Source organism: Branchiostoma floridae, chromosome 5 (genome assembly GCF_000003815.2).
Source record: "Branchiostoma floridae strain S238N-H82 chromosome 5, Bfl_VNyyK, whole genome shotgun sequence".
Lineage (NCBI taxonomy): Eukaryota > Metazoa > Chordata > Leptocardii > Amphioxiformes > Branchiostomatidae > Branchiostoma > Branchiostoma floridae.
Window position 1 is genome coordinate 10865731 of NC_049983.1, and position 22069 is coordinate 10887799.

Genomic DNA, 22069 nt, shown 5'->3' on the forward strand with positions numbered 1-22069 from the left:
CACATACAGCGCCTGACCTACAGCTTCTTGCAGTGTAAGGACTAAGGACCTTCTCTTGGGCACTTGGGCCATACAAATAAATGTCTCAAGATCCAAGGGGAGGTGATGGCAAGACAGCAAACATCTCACAAGGCCAGAAGGGCACATTCCTTATTAACCTCATTCACCTGGACTTCTAAACAGTTACAAGTAACAATTTATATCATGAAACACAGGCCAACATTTCTTCATAATGCATCAGTGAAAGACTGTTCTTAGACTACTAAACGTTAGAATTCATCACATATTCTTGCCTATCCAAAGACTCCTATAAAGATTTATTTCTCTCTACATGTGTTATTCAGTATTTAGCATGTGCTAAAAACCACATCATGGCATCATGTAAACAGTAACACCCACCACTGTGAACTTGAGTGATTGTACTGCTGACTTGTTTGACTATTTTGGGACATCTTGGCCTGGCACCAAAACCTCTACATGGTAACGTTAACTCTTATCACAATCTAGATACCATTCATAACTATGTCAATGAAGCAGGAAATGTTGATTGTAATGTTGTATTTCATTGTATTTTACTTCATATCATTCCATTTTATTTACTAAGGATAAAGTACAAAAATAGACTGTATTGCTGAAAATTTGACATTGTGACAATCAATATCTAGTATTAAATGATATTAATTTCATTGAGTAAAAACATGACATGTATTGCCTTGATATTATTATAATGATTAACAACAACATTGCACAAAGACTGTTATAATTCAATCATGACATGTCATGTATATATCCATCAATTATGGCATGGTTATCAAGAAAAGGTTATCAAGTACACTATAGTGACAAAAATATGAATAGCATATCTTATAAAAGATAGGATATAAAAACCTCCTCTCCAACTAGATCTCTTCGGTGTCACTGATGAAATATAACAGATGTTATCTGAAACTTCTGACAGCTTCCAAAATCATATCCAGTTGTAATTGCTATATCTTAATTTTATAAAACTATATGGAATGTTCAGCACATCAGAGTGTCATCTGGTGACCTCCCCCATAACTGCCTGTGCCACCTGTAGAAGTGCTGATGCAGCAGGAGACTCAGGATGGGACTTGAAGATGCTACTGCCTTCCTCACAACACTGTACCAGGTGCTGCAACAGGTAAACACATGTCGAAACATGAATATCACAACTTTCTGTCTCTAGTGCATAATTCAAAATGAAACAGTTTTTGTGGGATCAACTGTTAGGATCTTGTGTCTGTCGTAAGGTTTCCTTGGATATCTCGAAGGATCTTGAGGGATGACAACAGTAGGCAGGCCAAATCTGGTATTCATCTTTTCACAACATTAAGCAAACTTTAAGATGACTGCACAAAGCTATCCAAATGGCTCCCTGACTACTTGTTCCCTTACATCATGTACAAATCATTTGCAGTACAGTTGACGATGGATTCCCCCATACCCCCACAACAACATTAAGTTGATCCCTTAATCCCTCAAATTTGTCTAACAAATCCAGTTTTATCCAGTGCAACCTCCTGGTCATCATTTGGTGAGAAACCTGTAGATCAGCAGACCATGACTCCACAGATAACCAAGATAGATGGGACTGGTTAGGAGGGGAAGGGATGGCACCTGGGGCTGGACTTCTCAAGACTTTTCCAGGTGGAACTTCTAGTATTATAAGGCATGTATAAATGTTACGCTATATATGCTGTGTGGATATTGATTTTGTCATTTTGTTTGCTTAGTAAACAGGATCCAAATTCAGTTCAACATCCCGGCACACCTGATCTTAACAGGCTCCCTTAATCCCTCAAATTTGTTAGACAAATCCAGCTTTATCCAGAGTTCATCATTTGGTGAGAAACCTGTAGATCAGCAGACCATGACTTCACAGATAACCAAGATAGATGGGACTGGTTAGGAGGGGGAAGAGATGTCACCTGGGGCTGGGCTTCTCTGGACATTTCCATGTGGAACCATTACATACATACGTAAGGAGCTATATTATGTCTTTTACTATTCATTATGTTAAACTGGATGCCACCATAGTCCCTGACCCTCAGGCATGAGGATGGGACTACGTGACTGTGAGGTGATGTTTCACTTAATATAAATATGCTGTGTGGATACAAACTTTGTCTTGGTTAGTCAATAGAGGATCCAACTTCAGTTCAACATCACGGCAAACCTGGTCCCCACAGGCTCCCTTATTCCCTTAAATTTGTCCTACAAATCCAGCTTTATCAGGCTGAGGTCATCATTTGGTGAGAACCCTGTACAACAGCAGACCATGACTCCACAGATAACCAAGATAGATGGGACTGGTTAGGGGGGGGAAGGGATGGCACATGGGGCTCGACTTCTTAGGACATTTCCATGTGGAACCATTATGTACACAATGAGTGTATATGTCTTTTCACTATGTTACACTAAATATGCTGTGTGGATACGAACTTGTCTTGGTAAGTCAATGCAGGATCCAACTTCAGTTAAACATTGCGACACACCTGATCCCAGAAGACTCCCTTAATCCCTCAAATTTGTCCTACAAATCCAGCTTTATCCAGCTGAGTGTTCAGCACCACCTCCTGGTCATCATTTGGTGAGAAACCTGTACATCAGCAGACCATGACTCCACAGATAACCAAGATAGATAGGACTGGTTAGGAGAGGGAAGGGATGTCACCTGAGGCTGGACATCTCAACTTTTCCATGTGGAACCATTACATACATAAGGAGTGCATGTCTTTTACTTCATTGTGTTTCACTAGACGCCAGCATAGGCCCCGACCCTCAGGTATGAGGATAGGCTAGGTGACTGTAAGGTGATGTTACACTAAATATAAAAATATGCTGTGTGGATACAAACTTTGTCTTGGTTAGTAATAGTACACAGAATCCAACATAAGGTCAACATCACGGCACACATGGTCCCAGCAGGCTCCCTTAATCCCTCAAATTTGTCCTACAAATCCAGCTTTATACGGAATTCTTCCTTTGGTGAGAAACCTGTAGATCAGCAGATCATGACTCCACAGATAACCAAGATAAATGGGACTGGTTAGAAGAGGGAAGAGATGTCACCTAAGGGTAGGACTTCTCAGGACATGTCCAGGTGTAAACTATAACGTAACACCCAGGGGAGATGCCACCAATCTGAGAGTCATCCTAGTGTGATCCTTTTTCCCATTACACTAGAGATAAGCTTAATCAACTAACCACATATTATCTCTTTTGTAGTTAGCACAATTTGTTGAACTGTTATGATAAAATCACACACGAAATTTTTTGCGTTACATGGAATGTCATATTCTTACTGGAAATATTCCTACATGAAGTACACTTTGAATTCTTAAAGACTAAAAATCACTTCTGATGCATACAAAAAGCACTGCACTGAATTCTTCAACCAACCTCAACTGAGGATAAACACACACAACGTATTGAACATGTTTTTACGTGCTTAGGCTAGGACCTGGCTCCTTGTATTGGCTATTGGGTATACATGTACAAATATCATTCTGGGAGGAATTATGCAAAACTTCATTGCTAGTTAGGGTATAAAGACCAGTTTCTCCCAGATCACCTCAGTGTCACTGACGAAAGATAGTGGATGCTATCTGAAACATTACTTCTGACCGTTTCCAAGATCATATCTAGTTGCTTGGAAAAAAAATGCTTTTTGGCATACCATCTTTGCTACTATTATTATTTTGGGATTGGATTCAGAATAAACAATGAACATTTTTTATGGTCTGTTCAGACATCAAAATGTATACTGTACATCTGTGAGGCTACAAACTGACAGAGAGATGGGTTTGATGGGGGCTGACAGGAGAGGCTGTTAATCCCTGGCAGGTGTGGGAGATTAGCTGGACAAGCTGCTGATTGACAGGAGATAAGGACAGTTGGAGGAGACAGGTGTCCGGCACAGGACACAAGCCAGGGGTGCACAGCAATGATAGGTATGGGGGGTGTACAATTCAGTACAGGCAAAAGTGATGCAACTTGCAAACTTTCATTTTCTAGGATGATTCTAAAATTGCATTTAAAAATCTACTTTTCATTCTGTTTACATTGTATCAGTTACATCATTGTCGCACAACATTTTCGTGTTGTGTTGCAAATTTAACATTGAAAATTTTTTCCAGAACTGCCACACAACAATAGCACAAAAATTAATGTTCTGGATGGCAGTTTAAAGCCAGTCCATCATCACAAATCAATACATGTGTACGTTTGAAAATGGTACTGTGAAATCATGAACATTTTCGCATTTGCCCATATAGATTGCATAATTCTATATACCTGGTCAATGGGTATTCTCCCCAGGAAAGGGACACTGTACTCTCTAGCTAGCCTCTCTCCAGCACCGGAGGAAAAGATGTTGGTTCTTTCCTGTAAAACAACACATTAAAAATGTAAAATTGATGAAGACTTCTGTGATGCCATTTACACTTGCACAGCAGTTGTAACGGTCTTTTGTATCAGTGAATATAAATATAATGGAAACTAAAGGGAATGTTTCTAAAGCAAATGGAATACTACAACTATCACTGACCATTTCTAATTTGAAAAGACATATGGAATCTAGAAAATCTAATCAATTCTACAGGCACATATCTGAGACTAAGACTTTGAATGTTAAGATTGGAATCCAGATACCAAAGTCTTGCCCTTTCAACTGACATGTTGAATGTTACCGTATTAGTAACAAGTTGAGATAATTAAGTTTCCAAATACCAAAGGTCCCTGCAGATACCAAACACTGTCACTATGCTATCCTTTCCACTACAGTAATGAAGACAAGTTTGCACACTTGGCATGGCAGTAAGAAAGATTCCACAACATCCTTAATCAACTTTTTTTGTCACCAGTCCTCATGCAGAGTAAAGGGCCTTGACTGTATAAAATGAGTACCATCACCTGACAACATGGGCAGACATATCCGCTCATATTCTCCACAATGCCAATCACAGGCACTCCCATCTTCCTGCAGAAATTCAGCTCCTTCCTGATGGTTGCTATGGCAACCTCCTGGGGCGTGGTCACGATGACGGCTCCATCAGGGTTGGTGCTCTTCATCGCCTTGACAACAGTCAGGTGTTCATCACTCGTGCCAGGTGGAGTGTCTTTAGAAAGCGAGGACAAAAGTTTATCAGATGCATAAAAACTGAATTAAGTGAATAAACATGTACCTACGGTATAGTACTCAATGTGGCTTGTTTTCTTAGCAACCTATGCACAATTGAAATAAAAACCACTCCTCTGAGTAAAGGGATGCTGCAGTTTGAAAGAAAACTGCTGGGGGGCAAAAATAAGCAGCCAAATGTTTGCTCTGTACAGGTCTAAGTTAATTTTTAGTTTTTTGAATTGCATTACAAATTATATATTACACACATGTAGGACTGTCCTAACAATACATTTCTTTACAAATGCAAGTCAAACTGGATACAAAAAAACAGTCTATGCTTTAACTAAGAGAGGATGCCTGTGAAACACCTGTGACTGCTAAGAAGTAGATACAATTCCCAGTGATATACCAGCCTGAGAGTGTTTACATTGCAGATCTGCAGATCTACCAACTGTGTCCCTGGTCCTTAATCTGGGTTGCCCCACTAACCTGAACTCCTTCATCCAGGATTACCCCAATAAGATACACTATGTCCTGGGTTGTATTCAGTTACAGCAGGATTAAATGGTAACATATACTCTAAACTAATTAATGCCAAGTGAATCAAATGTTATCAACGAGTCTCTATGTTGGAAGGAAACATCTGTAACAGGCAATGCAGATGACCTGAAAACAGTATTTCTACATTTAAAAAGTTTTTCTGAGCTGTCAGGTTACATAGCTGTTCTTGTTATCTTGTAATAAAATGAATTTCTTCTGAACAGATTAATCAGATACATATAACTTTATGTAGCAGGACTGACAGGTATGGAGAAATTCTGTTGTTGCAAAAATATAATTATATACACGGGTGTATATGTTTATTTCTTCTGTGCATAATGTGACACTAAATGGCAGTAAGCTGTGTGGATATTATTTTAACATTTTTTGTTTGTCTTGCAAACAGGATTCAAATGCAATTTTACTTGGAAAGACTGTCAAAAAAATTGCATCTTAGTCTTAGAATAAGTTCTCACCACAGATTAGGACATCCAGACGTCCCCAGAAGGTGTCTTTGAGAAACCTTCTGATCAGGGCTGGAAAAAAAAGCAGAAGTATTGTAGAATAGTAAAAGTAATTCTGCATTGTCAACATAATGCCATACATTCCTGAGTGATAGCATAAAAATGTGAAACAAATATATAAAAGGAAACCAAGCTAGCAAATGCTGATGTTCAAATTCCCTAAGTTTTCTAACACTAACAGTCCCATTCAAAGACTTTCAGAAGACCTGGTCAGTCAAAAAACTTCTAAACTTCTACCCTAACATCTGCTTGAATATTATGGCTAGGGGACATCTGCACACATCTGTGTAGTAACAAAGCCTCATACAGCCCAACATGTGGCATTTGGAATGGCAGAAATTTCTGGAATGATTCCACCACTGATATCTTCCAGAAACCTGAATAACCTGGAGAACATTCATAAATCCCTAGCTTGAATATTTCTACTCATATATCATAATCATAATTATAGAAACTGTACAAAGGTACACTATCAAAGATTGAGTACAGACCTGTTTTCCTTGGTCCTCTCCATATGACTGCATTGTCTGACTGTTCCAACAGGGAGCCCACTGACATTACCTTTACATCATGATGGGGGGATCTGTCGAAAAAACAACATCTCATTCAAAAAAGAACTTAATCTTATATTTCAAACAATTTCAAGATTTTTCACTGCAAGATATTTGTAGGAATGACTCATCACTAATTTGGCCTAGTCCCATCTTGAAAGATGCAATGTTTGGTCATGGTCATATTCGATTATTATATAAATAAACAACGTTACCAACACACAAAACAAAAGTCAGTTAGAACAGAATCTGATGCATTTTGGAATTCCAAACAGTGATAACCTATGACACCAAATGTCAACATTCTGCTAAACAGGCATACATTACTCCATACCTGAAACATCAAGTTTTCTTGTCATTACCAAGTATTTTCTTTAACAGCTGAAGAATATCCAAGACTCTTCAATTAAGAACCTGACCCTTCTTAAGACAGCCACACAAACCACCTGTCTTCTAACTTATCACAGGCAGTAAGCCGGCCACATGTGGGACTTGAAGAATCCTGAGGATTACTTATCAAAACCTTTATGTAAGATAATCCATGGGATTAGGCATGGGATTTAAGAGAAGAAACAGGAACTATGTATGGGGTAAGCAGTGGAAAGTAGAGAGAGAATTTTGAATAGATACCACAATTCAAAGAGACCCAAAAAATTTTGCGTAGGAAATACTGTAAATGTAGAAATGTTCACAGTGGTTTTATATTCATTCATAATAGTTTTTTACTACAGTCTATGGCACTACCACCAACTTAAAACAACCGTGATTTTCCCGCTAACATGAAATTAAATCCCCAAGAACTTAATATATTTACAGTAAGTACTACTTGTTTCCTACTCAGAATCTTTTTTACTAGATTTTATTGTTAATATCAGGACACCAGTAATAATATATTTGATTAAATATAATGCTATTACACTGTACATGTACCATGATTTAGCTTTAATTGTATAATTTTGTATATGTGTCTCCAAACTCCATTTACTCCGACCTTATTTTCCTCTTTCCTTACCCATTGCACTCCCACCTTCCTAGATTTGTGAGGCATACATCCCTGTCATGTACAATAACCTGCACTATATATTTGTATGATTTAAAACAGATGTTATAAATTGTAATGAACAAGCCCAAAGTCAAGGATGTTGACCCCATGAGGTCAGGATATGCCCCTTGTCTGGATGTTTTTACGCTTTAATAGCATCCTTCTTCCTAGTGCTTGCAGGGTTTGTCGACTCAGGTTCTGGGATAGCTGAATGTGGGTTCATAAGTTGGCCTTAGGATAGAAAACTGTGGACATAATATAGACAACTTCATAATATAGATGTTAGGGGTGGGTACAGAAAATCTAGGTCCAGGTATAGTCCAGGTACAGGTGACCAGGTCCAGGTTTGGACCTGAACCTGGACCTAATTGTTTGTGAAAACTTGCAATTGTGAATGGGCAATACTCAAAACAAAGAAAGTCCATTTTGCTAACAGAGGAATCTGTTTCATTGAGAATCTGATCATGACTTCTACAGGCATTTTAAAATCCTATCTTCATGTAAACAGTGCCACTGTTTGCCAAGTTTGACTGTAGAAATGTCAGCTTTCCTCTACTTTTCTCCTGTTATTTTCTTGGGCCAGTAAGACCCCAAACCACGTGAACGCCTGCGGGTATAATCTGTTCATTTTATCATCGGTCCACTGCTCCACTGTATTTTCAGGTCCCGGCGGTCAGACAGTTTTTCTGGACCGGTCCAACAAGAAAAACGGTTTTGTACCAGTATGTTGATCAAGGCGATGCATGATTACACGACTGAATGTATTTCTATAAAAAATTATGTGGACCCAGATTTGAAAAACAATTGACCAGAATGAAAGTGATTTTCTTTCATCAGACTCTTTGAGGTTCTTAAGTCATAATACCCCCCTCACATTAGGCGCGATTTGATCGGACGACGAGTCTGCGAGCTCTAATTTATGAGGAGGCATGACCCTGATGCCGACGAAGAAATTGCCCCTTCCCGTCAGGGTCATGCCTTCTCGTAATTTAGAGCTCGCAGACTCGTCGTTCAATCGAATCGCGCCTAATGTGAGGGGGGTATTAGACAGACTGTGTTCTGCCATAGTTAGTTTATCTGAATCCCCTGGCCTGCTTACTGGCTTAACCCCTCAGAGGACTTCCACACAAAAAACACATCCGGAGATCAAGGTTTGTTTAAGTATTATAACTATATGGATCCTATATATAATGCATGTGCTCTTAATACTGGAAACCACAAAATTTACAATAAGTACATTAACACATTGTGTGTCCCCAATACAGTGTTTTGAATCATCCATTACATCACACTACCTGGACGTCTAACCTTCATCGATGCAGTCAGATCTTCTTAATCCATCTAACATAATTGAGGTAACTTACTACATACACTTAAATGCTACAAAAGGGAAACGACAATGTCAATGTGATTTGAAAGGTGGTTTGAAAGACATTTTGAGAGAGAGAGGGGGGCAACTTTTTGCTATAAGGCTAGGCAATTTGTAAAGTTCAGACAATCCTTATTGCAAGGGAACAAAGCTGTTCAAATCTGAAGTTAAGATATTTGAAGCCCTATGTGTAACAGCTTTTCTTGGCAGGTTTGGCAAATGTTCTCTATAGAGCTAATCTCTTGAATCTACAGACTTCACATCAGGCCAATGTTTAGACCAGGAAAAGCAGTGCCTGTTGGACAGAGTCCAGTACAGGAGACCCTAACATCCTGTACCACCAGCAGGGGATCTGTGGTCTGACTTAGGTTAGTCTTTAAGGGTCTGCAGAGAGTCTGGAGACATCTGTAAGATGTATATCTTTCAGCAAACTTGGCATTCAGCCCTTCAGCTTTCAGCACCTCTGACCATTGAGAATTCATGGCAAGGCAAAGATCTGTTAATATGGCACTTCATGATTCACATGTGTATGTACAAAATAAATGTACCTTATCCTGCCAGAGGGACACATCCTGGAAAGCCTAAATCTTTCTCTCTCATGCTTTAAGGAACACCAAACAAAGAAGTCCTGGCAATTCTATCAAATGTTATGATAGTCTAACAGAAAAATCAAATGATAGTTTAAAAGAGGCTAAAAGCAGCGACATTGTGGAAAACAATGACAGCCCGCCTCAGTGCAATGTGGCAATTTATTGAAAAGTGGCAATGATGATGATGATGATCACTAGTCTAACACTGCGATGAACTCATATTTATCCTTAAAGTTTGGATAAAGGCTTATTACACATCACATGATCAGCAATCATTATTACATGATTGTGTTTTCTACATTGCATTATACTTACATGTACTTACTCTATAAGGTGTATGAAAAGCATAAAACCATCATTTACTTTTCCCACAAGATTGAAACCATTGACTGATCCTGAAGTTTGCTTTTGATGAGTCTGCATAAATATTCTGGCACAACTTACTGTATACAGTATACAGTATATATATGTATAGCATTATGATACCTTTTAGCCTGGTATCCAGCTGTGCTATAACTCCCGAGTCTCTTCTGTCCTTAGGCATTTGCAAATTGGACAGAAGAGATTCGGGAGTAATCATAATACGCTGTAATACAGCTGCATACCAGGCTTTATTCCTTTTCCTTGCTGCTTATACCAATAATCAAGTTTGGTGCCAAAGGGCTATATATACCTTTGGTGCCAAAGAGCTATATATACCTTGGCAAAGGTTTTAACAGTTACAAGAGTTGGGCCTAAAGCCAATCACTTACAGTAATATAAAATGACAGTAAGTGTCCAAGGCTCTTACATCAAAGGTTTCCACCCCCACTGTGAGTTGATGACCTCCCTCCCCTCCACTGCCAGTAGTTTGGGGATGCTGGGTCCACAGATATCAAGGTCCACCACTCCTACCTGTGCAATAAGGGAGAAACATTTGTCAAAAGACAAATCAATTAACGATGCAGTATCTCTTTGTGCAGTCAGTGAGGAAGAAGGAAAAAATTCAGGACAGCCAATGAAGGTATATTGATAGATAACATGCAGGAGGTATCACCTAATTTACCACTTAGAACCAAATTGGGTCACCAGTGGTTGTATATCACTTTAAGTTACTGTTGAAATTTGAACACAGCTGTACATGTGGGGCCTACAACTCTAGGTCTGGAAACTCTTCCTTACTCCTACCTTCACAGCTGTTTATCAACTGTGATCCTGAACTGCTTTCATCAAGAATAAACTCCAACTGGTCACAATACCAGTTGCGAACTGTGTTTAAGATAAATCAATTACAGTTTGTGCCAAATTCCTGCCGTGTAATGACAGCTAGCTCTGGCTAGTGCATCCTGGGTATACCCTGCAAATGCATGCATTTTGTTTCATCTAACTCTATTAGTCCTAATGTCTAAAAAAATTGAAGCTACAGTAAGAGTTTCCTGATCAAATAGAGCAACATGGTACATATGATGTACTGTCAAAGTAGAGGCTTCTGGCTTGAGTCATGTGAGGTCAGAGTTTGAGGCCACTAATTAGCTGATTTCATCTGCACTGAATAATGCTTTTGACAAAAAAAGTGCTGAAACAATTTTTTTTTAAATTTGGTGAATCAGATAGAAAACTTTGAGTGTCACACAAAAAAGTTGGAGGAAAGAATGAAGATAATTTCATACAATTGATTAATATCATTCCATGTTTTAACATGCATTTCTGCAAAGAAGAGTGTTAAAACACTCTTCTTTGCAGAAATGGACAATGGTATAAAAAGTCATAACTTAAATCCATTTAACCCATTTTTCTCTTGTTGCCATCTTTAGCCTCTTGAACATTTACAGAAACTTTTCAGCAGCCCCATGTCAGCACATTCAATTGTCTTGTATCCAAACTAAACAAAACATCCTCTAATCCAAAACACTCCATGTCTCCTGGGTCCTGGCACAGTTCTTTCTCTCAACAACTCAGAGAGAGTTGGGGAATATCTGGAAGGTCGGGGTTTTCTATAAACCAGTTTTTGTTTCCACAGTTTAAACATGGTGACAGACACAGGAGGCGCTATGCCAGTAGGTAACATTATGGAGTAATTGTTGCACATCTGTTATTAGTTGTCCTAATTCTCTGTAACACTGAACTTATCATGGTATACAATGCACTACACTACAAGCAAAATGCCCTTATAAAAGTAGTGCATACTGAAAACAGGAATATGTACTTCAATCAATATTTTCTTTACATTAATACCATTTGGCTTCAATGTCCCAAGGATAACATGTTTGCATGTGTGTTAACTTTTTTTTCAAATAACAACTTGAAGTTTTCTTACCTGCCAATGTTTTGCCACCTTGATGTATCATGTAGCAAAAATATACCACAAATGAAGAGATTTCTAGCTTCTCGACATCTAGATATATTGTGTTGAGTGTATACATATACATGTACCTACAACACTACGAGTACAGATCAACTTACCTTGTGTGACAATTCTGCCAGTGCCATACTTAAACAGGCTGCTACACTGGACTTCCCTACACCTGTACAGATACATGTGTGTAAAAATTCAATGAGTGAAACTGTTACACTACTAGTATTTTGTTACTATTACTGTAATGGCTTAAAATGATCACAATTGTTTTAAAAAAAGATTGTAATACTAATACCTTTGAGACAACACTCCAAGAGTTTTATGGCTACAAAGTCAATGATTATGGGTTTATGAATCAAGATGATAAAAGTTGTATAAAGATCAACATCTTTGACAAAATATTCCATATCACACAAAAAAAGTGTACTATTTTTAAATCTACTTGGGGAGCTTTCCAGTCTTCTCTTTTTCAACCCATATCAGATCTCATCTTTGAGTTGACTTGTCACATAGCTGTTGATAGAGACAGTGAATACAAACACTGAAACAGGCTTGAGATCGTTTGTCATCAAGTCAAAATGTATTTATACCTCCTTTCCCTGACAGAATGAGAATCTTGTGCTTAATGGCTTTCATCCTGGTGTCCAGTATATCCTGGTCTGGGTCTCGTCCACCTGGAACACAATTGGTGTGGTAACTATTAGTATGAACTGGACAAACAAATACATCATACACAACCTAAGATGGTGTGCAAAGCCATTTTGTCTCCATACCTCAAAGTTTGTACCAGAGATGTAATCTCCAAGCAGAAGTAAACAGACAAAACAGTGATATTCTGGTAAACTGGGAGCTTTAGATGCATTACAATTTAGCCTCCCAAAACTGTTTGGAGGGTCCAACAAGAAAAAATGGTTTTATACTGGTACACCGTACCGGCACCAGCACCCATCCCTAATTCATACCCCCTGTAGTGTCCGTACCCCATGTAGTGTTCACGCCTCCCTTAATCAGTTAGTTAATGCCCATGCATCCTGAAGCATCCGTACCCCTGTAGTGTTCGTATCTCACATATATAGTATGTTCATATTCTTACCTTGCTGCTTGCAGAGTGCCTGTCCTGGACAACCTTCACATATGTCAGCCTTCCCTGCTAACTCCTATAGCAACAATGCAACAGAGAACAGTGCTGGTGTTCTCTTTATAACGTTTCTAAGACTAATAGTAAGCGAATGGAGAGCATCACTTCAGGTATTCACTTTATATGATCAAACTATCAACTACATCATTACTCTTCAGACAGAACTTCAGACTGAAGTTACATTGCACCTGCTAATTATAATGATTGACTACTTTCCACTTCCTAAATTTCAAATCATGCTACAATTTCATTTTGATTTGCTTTTATTGGAATTGCAACCTGACAATGTACATGTATGTGGGGTATCACAGAACTTCTAGTAAAATATGACGTTTCTTTATAACCTACAGAACAGAAATGAATCTGCAGGTCAAAATATCGGTGTTATTACTTTCGTGTCGTAATGCACTGATCCGCTTAGGGGCGCTCGTGAGTGGTGTCAGTTTTCTGTTATGATGAACTTGGGTTTTGCAGGTCATACGACGTGAATTTCCCAACTGTGTGTACTCACAAACTAAATAAACCCAGTAGGTTTGCATACAGGGCCTGCATGAAAGACAAAGTTCGAGTGAACGTTTGGAAAAACAAGGTGTTATGTCAAATATCCACTCAGCTCAGCTCTGTCAGTGCAAAATTTTGTAACGACGTTTTATAGCAAAAGTTTAGAAGTTAAAATTTAGCTAGTTAGTGGACTTACGGTCTCGGACGGGCATCCAGCAGCCGTTGCGGATTCTGAACCCTCTGTTTTCTTCATTTCGTTGCAGAAATAGATTGAAAATTTGACGAGAAATGTCTTCGAAGAAACTGTTCTGATAAAATCCACATGGACATAGTAAATAGAGGGTATAAAGGTCAATGGGGATAAACCAATATCAATCTTTAGGGTGATCGTAAAATTAAACTTACATCAAATATTTGGTACAAAAGACGCTTGCAGTATAATCTTGATGAAACTTTGATTTCTTTTTGTAACAAAACCCAGGAAAAGTAAGGGTTTCAAACAATATTTGGCCCAATCTTCGAAAGACAACCCCTTGCTAAATCGCCCTGGTTTGTCCCTTTCCCAAGATGGCGGCGTTACGAGTCACCGTGCAGAAACTCCTGCAGGCCAGGTCGGCAGTTTCTCCCCTCCTCGCCGTGCCAGCACTGTCTAGAGCCTGTCATCACGGGCATCATTTTGAGTACATCAATGTGAGCAAGGCGGGAGAGAAACAGAACGTCGGAATGATCGAGTTGAACCGACCCAAGGCGCTGAACGCGCTGTGCGACGGCTTGATGGGGGAGGTAAGTGCGTTTCGTCAGTCCCATGATAGGGGGCGTGGCACCGTTTGACCTACTGGGCGCTAAGTTTGTGTGGTGTCTTGCCTACCTATGGATGGATTTTCTAATTTTACAATAACAATATTATTAAAGCAGATGATATCAAAGACAATATAGAGATGATCTCAGGTGTGACAGGCCGTTCATTGGATAAAATATACAAAGCCACACGTGCCACCTTTTGGCCTACTGAACTATTGACCTGTGTGATGGAGCAGGTTTTCTTGTCTGCCAGTAACGTTAACCTGTGAAAGAAACCCACAAATTTTCTTAAGTACAACTTGCACAGCCATAAACAAAACATGTCTTTCAACCGAAAAAATGTTACATTTCTATAAGCACTAATGTTATGTTGACATTTCCCTCAGGTCAAGACTGCACTTGAGGACTTTGAAGCAGATAAGGAAGTGGGCTGTATCGTCCTGACCGGGTCGGGTCAGAAGGCGTTCGCGGCAGGTGCCGACATCAAGGAGATGTCTATCCGAAAGTTTCAGGAAGTCTTCGGCGGTAACTTCCTCTCCAACTGGTCCCACCTTGCGGATACGACCAAGCCCGTCATCGCGGCTGTGAACGGCTACGCACTGGGCGGCGGCTGCGAGATCGCCATGATGTGTGACATCATCTACGCCAGCGAGAAGGCGAGGTTCGGGCAGCCGGAGATCGCCCTGGGGACCATCCCGGGGGCGGGGGGCACCCAGAGGCTGACCCGGGCGGTGGGGAAGTCCCTCGCCATGGAGATGGTACTGACCGGTCTCCCCATCACAGCACAGGAGGCTCAGCAGGCCGGACTGGTCAGTAAGGTCTTCCCTCCAGACCAGCTGGTCAGCGAGGCCATCAAGGCGGCCGAGAAGATAGCCAGTCATTCCAAGCTCGTAGTGGCCATGGCTAAGGAGGCGGTCAATGCCTCACAAGAGATGACCCTTAGGGAGGGGGTTCACTTTGAGAAGAGGCTGTTCCATGCCTCCTTTGCTACTAATGACAGAAAGGAAGGCATGGCAGCTTTTGTAGAGAAAAGGAAGGCTGAGTTCACAGATAGCTAAACATACAGTTTGCCATATCCTGGGTAGCTTACTCCACAAGAAATGTGTACTGTTACTCTATATCAACATTTATCACATAATAAATGTGCCTGAAAGTAGACCCAAAAGATTGTCTTTATCAAACAGTGTATTGGATGAAAAATGGAACTGAAGGAGTACTTAGAATTCTCTCTTATAGCTGTAAGTTCTGCCAGTTAAGATTTTTTCTGTGCATCTATGATACCTGTTTGAAGACAATCATGTATGTAACTCAGATTAGACAACAAGAACAGAGGTTTCATTAAAAAGTCACAGTATTGACATGAACATGGTCATCACAATGAGTGTAAGTTATGTCAATCATTCCTAACATGTAGCTGTGGATGGCTGAAGCTTGTACTGATGAAATAAACTGGATGCAGTGTATAGTCTCGTGTTTTCCTTATGAAAGAAGTGCTGTCAGCATTCGTCATTATAATATTTTTGAACAGAAAATAAAATATCTAAAAGTTATAATGGCTTGCAAACAGTGTTAGCTGTGAGCTGCCACGTAGCCCAGTATTACTCAAGTAATCGTATACATGGAGGTGAATAATTAACCAAACCTCAAACACAGACCTGTTAAATTCGTCTTGTTGTACCCTGCAATTCCGACAGGGGTCGCTGTTCCTACCTGCTAGTTACCCTGCCGAACAAATTTCGCTTCATTTTTGTGTCACAATCAAGATATTTCATAAGGATTTGGCATGGAAAACAAAATCTGTTTCATCATTTATTTATTGCATTTAATATTTTCTGCAAAACTGTGCTGATCAAATGCCAAGAAAAACAGTCAATATTCGCCAAAAAATCACCAGCGCGAATGCGAGTTCGATACGTGTATGTCAATACATTAAGATCGGAGGTTTACTTTACAATGTAAACAATGACAAACCCTGATGGATACCAGTGGCGGATGTGTCTACCTCGGAGATTTTCTTTGCATCACGTGGAGTAAGACTAAAAATAAATGGTAAGAACTACACTTTTCTGTCCCCTTTCTACTGTTTTTTTTTTTTTTAATCTCTATCATTCGATGGGGAACCGAAACGACAAGCCACTTCGAATTCTGCCAGAATGTGGCCAAAATTATATCTGGCATTTTGGCTCATTCCTTCTCGTGTGAAGGGGCTGTAAGGTCCATTTTGAATTCCCAACCGAATGTAGCACGAATATTGCAAATACTTCATTCTCGCTGCAGCTGGTTCTGCTTGATTCCTGCTAATTCGGTTTCAGTGTGAGGGCCCCATCATGCTGAATTGTCATACTATCATTTTCGTAGGTCTAAGAAAAGGACCTTGTGGGTGTTGATTGCAGCCCTGATATCCTCCACTACCTTCAGTACGGCGGTACCGGTGCTGTGGTGTTTTCTAAAGCCACTTTGATAAGGCGTAAGCTGGCCACTACTGTTCATGAAGTGCAAGACCTGGCTGCACTATTTTCTCTATGACTTTGGACACAACATTTAAGACGGACACCACACGGTGGTTGGACACGATTTCTCTGCTTCCAGACTTGTAAACAGGGGAGACTCTTGCCATTTTCAAGTCTTTTGGGATTTCGCCCGTTGCAATTAACAAGTTGTAAATGTGCGTCAATGGCTTGGCGATGATTGGAGCAGAGTCCTTGAGAAGCTATTCTGGGATCTTGTCTAGTCCTGCGAATTTTCTAGTCCTCAGTTTGATAAACTAACTACATGTTTGCGGTGGTCAGTTGGTCCTTGTCGACTGTCTAGAAACAAATCTAACCGGTTTTCCTTCGACCCTACTGACCTTTACGGTTTACTTATTAAGCCACTCTTTCAAAACGGATCATGAACGTTGTCATTAGCAAAACCAAAGCTGGCTTAACTTCAAAGCTACCTGAAGGCTGAATTATTGGCATTTTATTTCACTCCACCATACTGTAGGTATGGTACGGATTAAATAACCATGTACTAATTAGTTTATGTGCAAAATAAATGGGACTTTAAGGTTATGACAGGCATATGATTACTGCAATTACTGCATTCTTTTTTAGACAAAAGCATACAAAACATGTGAATACATAAACAGACTTGGTGCATACATTAAGTGGCTAATTGGCTTTGTTAATGAACGTATATGTATCAGCTAACTAATCTTACGTGTAAAAACTGACTGTGATCCTTCTTTTCTAGTCTGAACACAGGCTGCAAAACTTAATATGTGTTTGTATTTATCATGTCATTGCAGTGCAACCATAATATCCAATTGGGTTTTACAGATCTACATACACTTAGCTGAAAACGGTTAATTAGCACAACTCTAATTAGCATATTTTGATATAAAGACTTTTAGCTGTAGTGCAGTTTGTTTAGTAAGGTTTTCCTACATGCAGATTGATAAAGCTGGTGACAACCTTAGATAAGTAGATTAACTGCCCTTGACATGTGTAAATAAGCAGGAAAACTTCAAATCACAAGCACGCCATTGTCCGCTGTGGGTATGTATTACTACTATGTCGCATAACGTGTTGTTCCTGCAGAAAAAAAAAAACGAAACAAGTTCCTTTTGTGAAATAAATGTTTTCTTTCTTGAAGAACAACGGTGCCTTCTTCGTTAATGTGTGAATCATAGTAGTGTACATGTTGTAATCAAGAAATAAATGTGTGATTACAGTTCAGCACTAGTATGAATGTATCGTAATTCTGGTAAAGACCTTAAACGTACAGCATGAAGTATCCACTCTCACATAGAATGATTTTGTGTTCATATTCAATTTTAGAACCGTCAATTGTATGAGGAGGAGGGTGAGGTGAAAATTGCCGAATTTGCTCATCAGCAAATATCGGCCTTTCTAGTTAACGTCGTTTTCGTCTGAAGTAGTGAAAACGTGAGTAGCTTCTACATTATTTTCCATAAACACAACATTGTCATGTTTGATTCTGAAAGCCAACTCATGAGAAATACGAGATTATCTTTATTTAAAACGGGTACTTTTTATTGTGGACTGACCACCAATTGAAACGCCTGTAAAACTCTACGATGTTGTAACGTGACATGAGCCTATATAGATATACAGATGAATAAGTAGCTACACGTACAGAGTACAGGCATTATCATTGTAAGTTGTGTAACACTTGCTTATACAAATATGACAAGCTAGTGTGACTTTCTGCCCACCTTTCTGTCATACGACATGAAAGAAGAGTACACTCAAATGGAAACTACGTATAGTACACTATTTCTTAAAGCTAGCTGGGACCACTTCTATGGTGTAATTTTAGACATTGACGCCCCGTGTTTACTAGTGAGTGAGTGATCGCAATGACAATAAGATAAACACGTCTGCTGTTTATGCCCAACGTAAACGTTTGATATCTAAACTGTGTTTCTGTAGAAAGCATTGCACATATTTGAGAAATGTATACTTTTCCCAAGAACTACTGACTACCTCAATTCCCCAAATTGAGCTAAAACGTGTTATAAAAACTTTGAAGATGGCATGTCAGAAAATAACTATGATATTTTAATAACGATGATAATTTACACGGATTAGGTACTGTAAGTGTGGCCATGGCGACAACAGAAGTTGTGAGCTGGCGTCCAGAGGACAAGGATGTCGGTTTGCGTTCAACAAAGACAAGCAGAGGACTGATGACATTCATTGTCTGTACAGTAATATTTACCGCAATATATATTCTGCAGGCAGTGTTGTGGAGGTAACAATCTAAATAAATTTGTAGAATATTTTGATAGTCTAGTCTTGAGGTATGGATATCTAATACAAAAGCGATCATGCCATATGGTTTTAGATCATAAGTCCGACTCCAAGGCGGGTCCCCGGGAGTGAGTTAAGCGACAAGATCATAATCTAATCATGCATGAACTTTAAATTTGATGTCGTATATTGTACATTTTTGTTCTGATCACATGACTACGGTCAAACCTGTACTGGTGATCATCTTTGCGCGAAGACTACTTGGAAAGTGTGATATGTTTTTGGCTACGTAATCCGTTAAATTATCTGTGCCACTGACACATGCATTATGAATCCAGTCTATACTGGTCACCTGTTTACTGTGACAACTTCCTTTGAGTATACCTTGGGTGAGGACGTCGCTTTGGACACTTTTGATGGAATATTAACAATGCAACAAAAGATTCGCCCAATATTCGGTTCAGCCTTTGTTGAATCCTGATCTAATTGTATTTGAGAAAACAAAATATAGATGGTTATCCACCAATGCAAAAGTGTTGCTGCAAGTACATAATTCAATGCATATACAAAAAATTGTACTTTATCCCTGCAACCAGGTACTCGTTACACATGATGCCACAAGTCCCGTTGCGTCGGATAGAGAACAGAACAGCTCTCCGGATCCACCCCGCTGGAACACTTCCTCGACCAACCGCAGCAAACATGAAAATAGGTGTTTCAACCTCCACTCGGTCAAAGCTACACTTTGGATCCTTGGCACCAGATGCAGAATGGCAATTCAAACCTGAGGCCATGGAGAAAGTCAGGTTAGCACAGTTCGCATAGACGGTTTTGACTCTTGTAAAATCAGTCAGTAAGTAATCTCTAGCCTGGTATCCGACAGCCGTAATATAGCTCCCGAGTCTCTCCTCTCCTCTTTGCAATTACAAAGAGGAGAGAAGAGACTCGGGGGCTATATTACGGCTGGATACCAGGCTAGGTAATTTCTGTCGAAATCAGTTCATGTACTGGAATTGTTGGAGAATGGTTTGTCACCTTTCTATAAAATATGAATAGTTGATCGTAGCCACATAATGAATAAGAGTTCGAAGACCTCATACCTTCATGAAAAATATAAAGTTGTTGTAGGTAACTGGAAGGGTACTACTGAGTGTGTGCACTTTGATGGCATTAGAGCTACAGCCATACCTCTCGTAATGTCACATCTTTTTTGAATTTTTTCCAGAAATGTTACAAAGAAACTGCATCCTGACGTTCATCTCGTAAAGAGTATAAAGATGGAAAACTTTTCCCTAGACAAAACTGTTAAATGTGAAGAAAACGAAACAAGCACTTCCGATATCCACTGCCAGACAGACTACAGCACTAACATTGGTCACTACAACACGTGTGCTGTGGTTGGCAATAGCGGCGTGCTTCTGGGAAGTCGTTGTGGTGCTGAGATTGATTCCAAGGATTACGTCATAAGGATTGACATACCCCCCGTCATAGGATATGAAAAAGACGTTGGCAGACGATCCAGCATGACGGTACTCAACCTCAGCGCACCGAAACGGTTACAGCGGTTTGCACGTTTAAAAAATTTAACACAGGGAGTCGAGAGTCACCTTAGGAACATTGGTGGCACTGCCCTGGTGACGGATAAAAGGTCAAGACGCAGAATGATGAGTTTGGCAAGAAAGTATCATCTCCCATTTTCTTGGTACACTGTCAAAGGAAGCTTAAGACGAGGGATCAATCCGTAAGTGTTGGTTTCTTAAGATGTGTATCCACGTTTCAATCATTCTTATTTTTATGCATACTCCATGTGATACAGATTGTCTCAGTGTGCTCTTGAAGAGAATATAATTTTCAACGTTAAAAAAAGTTGAAAAGAAAAAAAATATATAAAATCGTATGCAAAACGTATTGGGTTATAGATAGGTGTAGGAAACACTGTTTAAGTCATGACTATGGCAAATACCATTCCCCAGTTACCAGTTCTGCATGTCAGTCTGAAGTAACATAGACAAAATTGTTCCTATTTCTACTGTTTTAATTTCACCTCCAGAATTGCGTCCAGGTTGGCGAACAGGAAAATGGGCGGGAATCCTACCACGGGACTGGTGACCGTTCTGATGGCGACAACGTTCTGTGACCACCCTTTCTTGTACGGCTTCTTCCCATTCCAAGAAGATGCGAAGGATACACCTATCCCTTATCACTACTATCCGGGAGACTACATGTACATCAAACCTATCAAACAGAATGAGGGAGGCCGTCATAACATGGCGCGAGAATATAACTTCTTTAGGAATCTACATAAGCAGGGCGTGCTGAAGATGCATGTCGGTTCATGCGAGGAGAAATAAAGACGTTTATAGCACACTGCTTTAGTCACCTTATCTTTGTACATAAGTGTATGTGTTTCATGCATACCAATATTATATCATGACTAGTTGAACTTGTGTCGCATCGCTTTCTTTCAAAATTTATAACCGCTTAATGATAAATGATCGGATTTGTGACATGTGTAAGCTAATCAAGGCCGAACATCAAAATGCATAGATTATGTAAATATTCAAGTTATTTGCATAGCATCTAGATCTACAAACGCTTTAAATATTTCATGGAGGTATGAGGTCGCCGAACTCTTTTTACACTATACACTTTATACAGGTGCGAGTTGCGACTCTGGTATTCCAGAAGCGAACATATGAACGGACTACTGAATGCATGACAATGTATTTGCGCATTTACACGCCCAGTCCAGGAGTGGACTACTATACGGATGGTACC

The 22069-nt window shown here is 39.7% G+C and overlaps 3 protein-coding genes across 3 annotated transcripts; 2 read left to right on the forward strand and 1 right to left on the reverse strand.

Annotated features, from left to right (window-relative positions):
* Nucleotides 1-995: 995 nt before the first annotated feature.
* Nucleotides 996-14171, reverse strand: LOC118416088 (cytosolic Fe-S cluster assembly factor NUBP2-like). Its single transcript, XM_035821147.1, has 10 exons — nt 13930-14171; nt 13188-13251; nt 12685-12768; nt 12202-12263; nt 10550-10653; nt 6699-6790; nt 6160-6219; nt 4936-5141; nt 4318-4407; nt 996-1153 (listed from the first exon to the last, which is right to left on the reverse strand). The coding sequence occupies exons 1-10, from the start codon at nt 13984-13986 to the stop codon at nt 1037-1039; spliced, it is 936 nt and encodes a 311-aa protein (XP_035677040.1). The 5' UTR covers nt 13987-14171; the 3' UTR covers nt 996-1036.
* A 97-nt stretch (nt 14172-14268) lies between these two features.
* Nucleotides 14269-15997, forward strand: LOC118416087 (enoyl-CoA hydratase, mitochondrial-like). The gene is made up of 2 exons (XM_035821146.1): nt 14269-14516; nt 14921-15997. The coding sequence occupies exons 1-2, from the start codon at nt 14301-14303 to the stop codon at nt 15590-15592; spliced, it is 888 nt and encodes a 295-aa protein (XP_035677039.1). The 5' UTR covers nt 14269-14300; the 3' UTR covers nt 15593-15997.
* Nucleotides 15998-19903: 3906 nt separating this feature from the next.
* LOC118416167 (alpha-2,8-sialyltransferase 8B-like) lies at nt 19904-21642 on the forward strand. Its single transcript, XM_035821246.1, has 3 exons — nt 19904-20097; nt 20517-21032; nt 21342-21642. Exons 1-3 carry the CDS (start codon nt 19904-19906, stop codon nt 21640-21642), a joined length of 1011 nt encoding a protein of 336 aa, XP_035677139.1.
* The last annotated feature ends 427 nt before the right edge of the window (nt 21643-22069 follow it).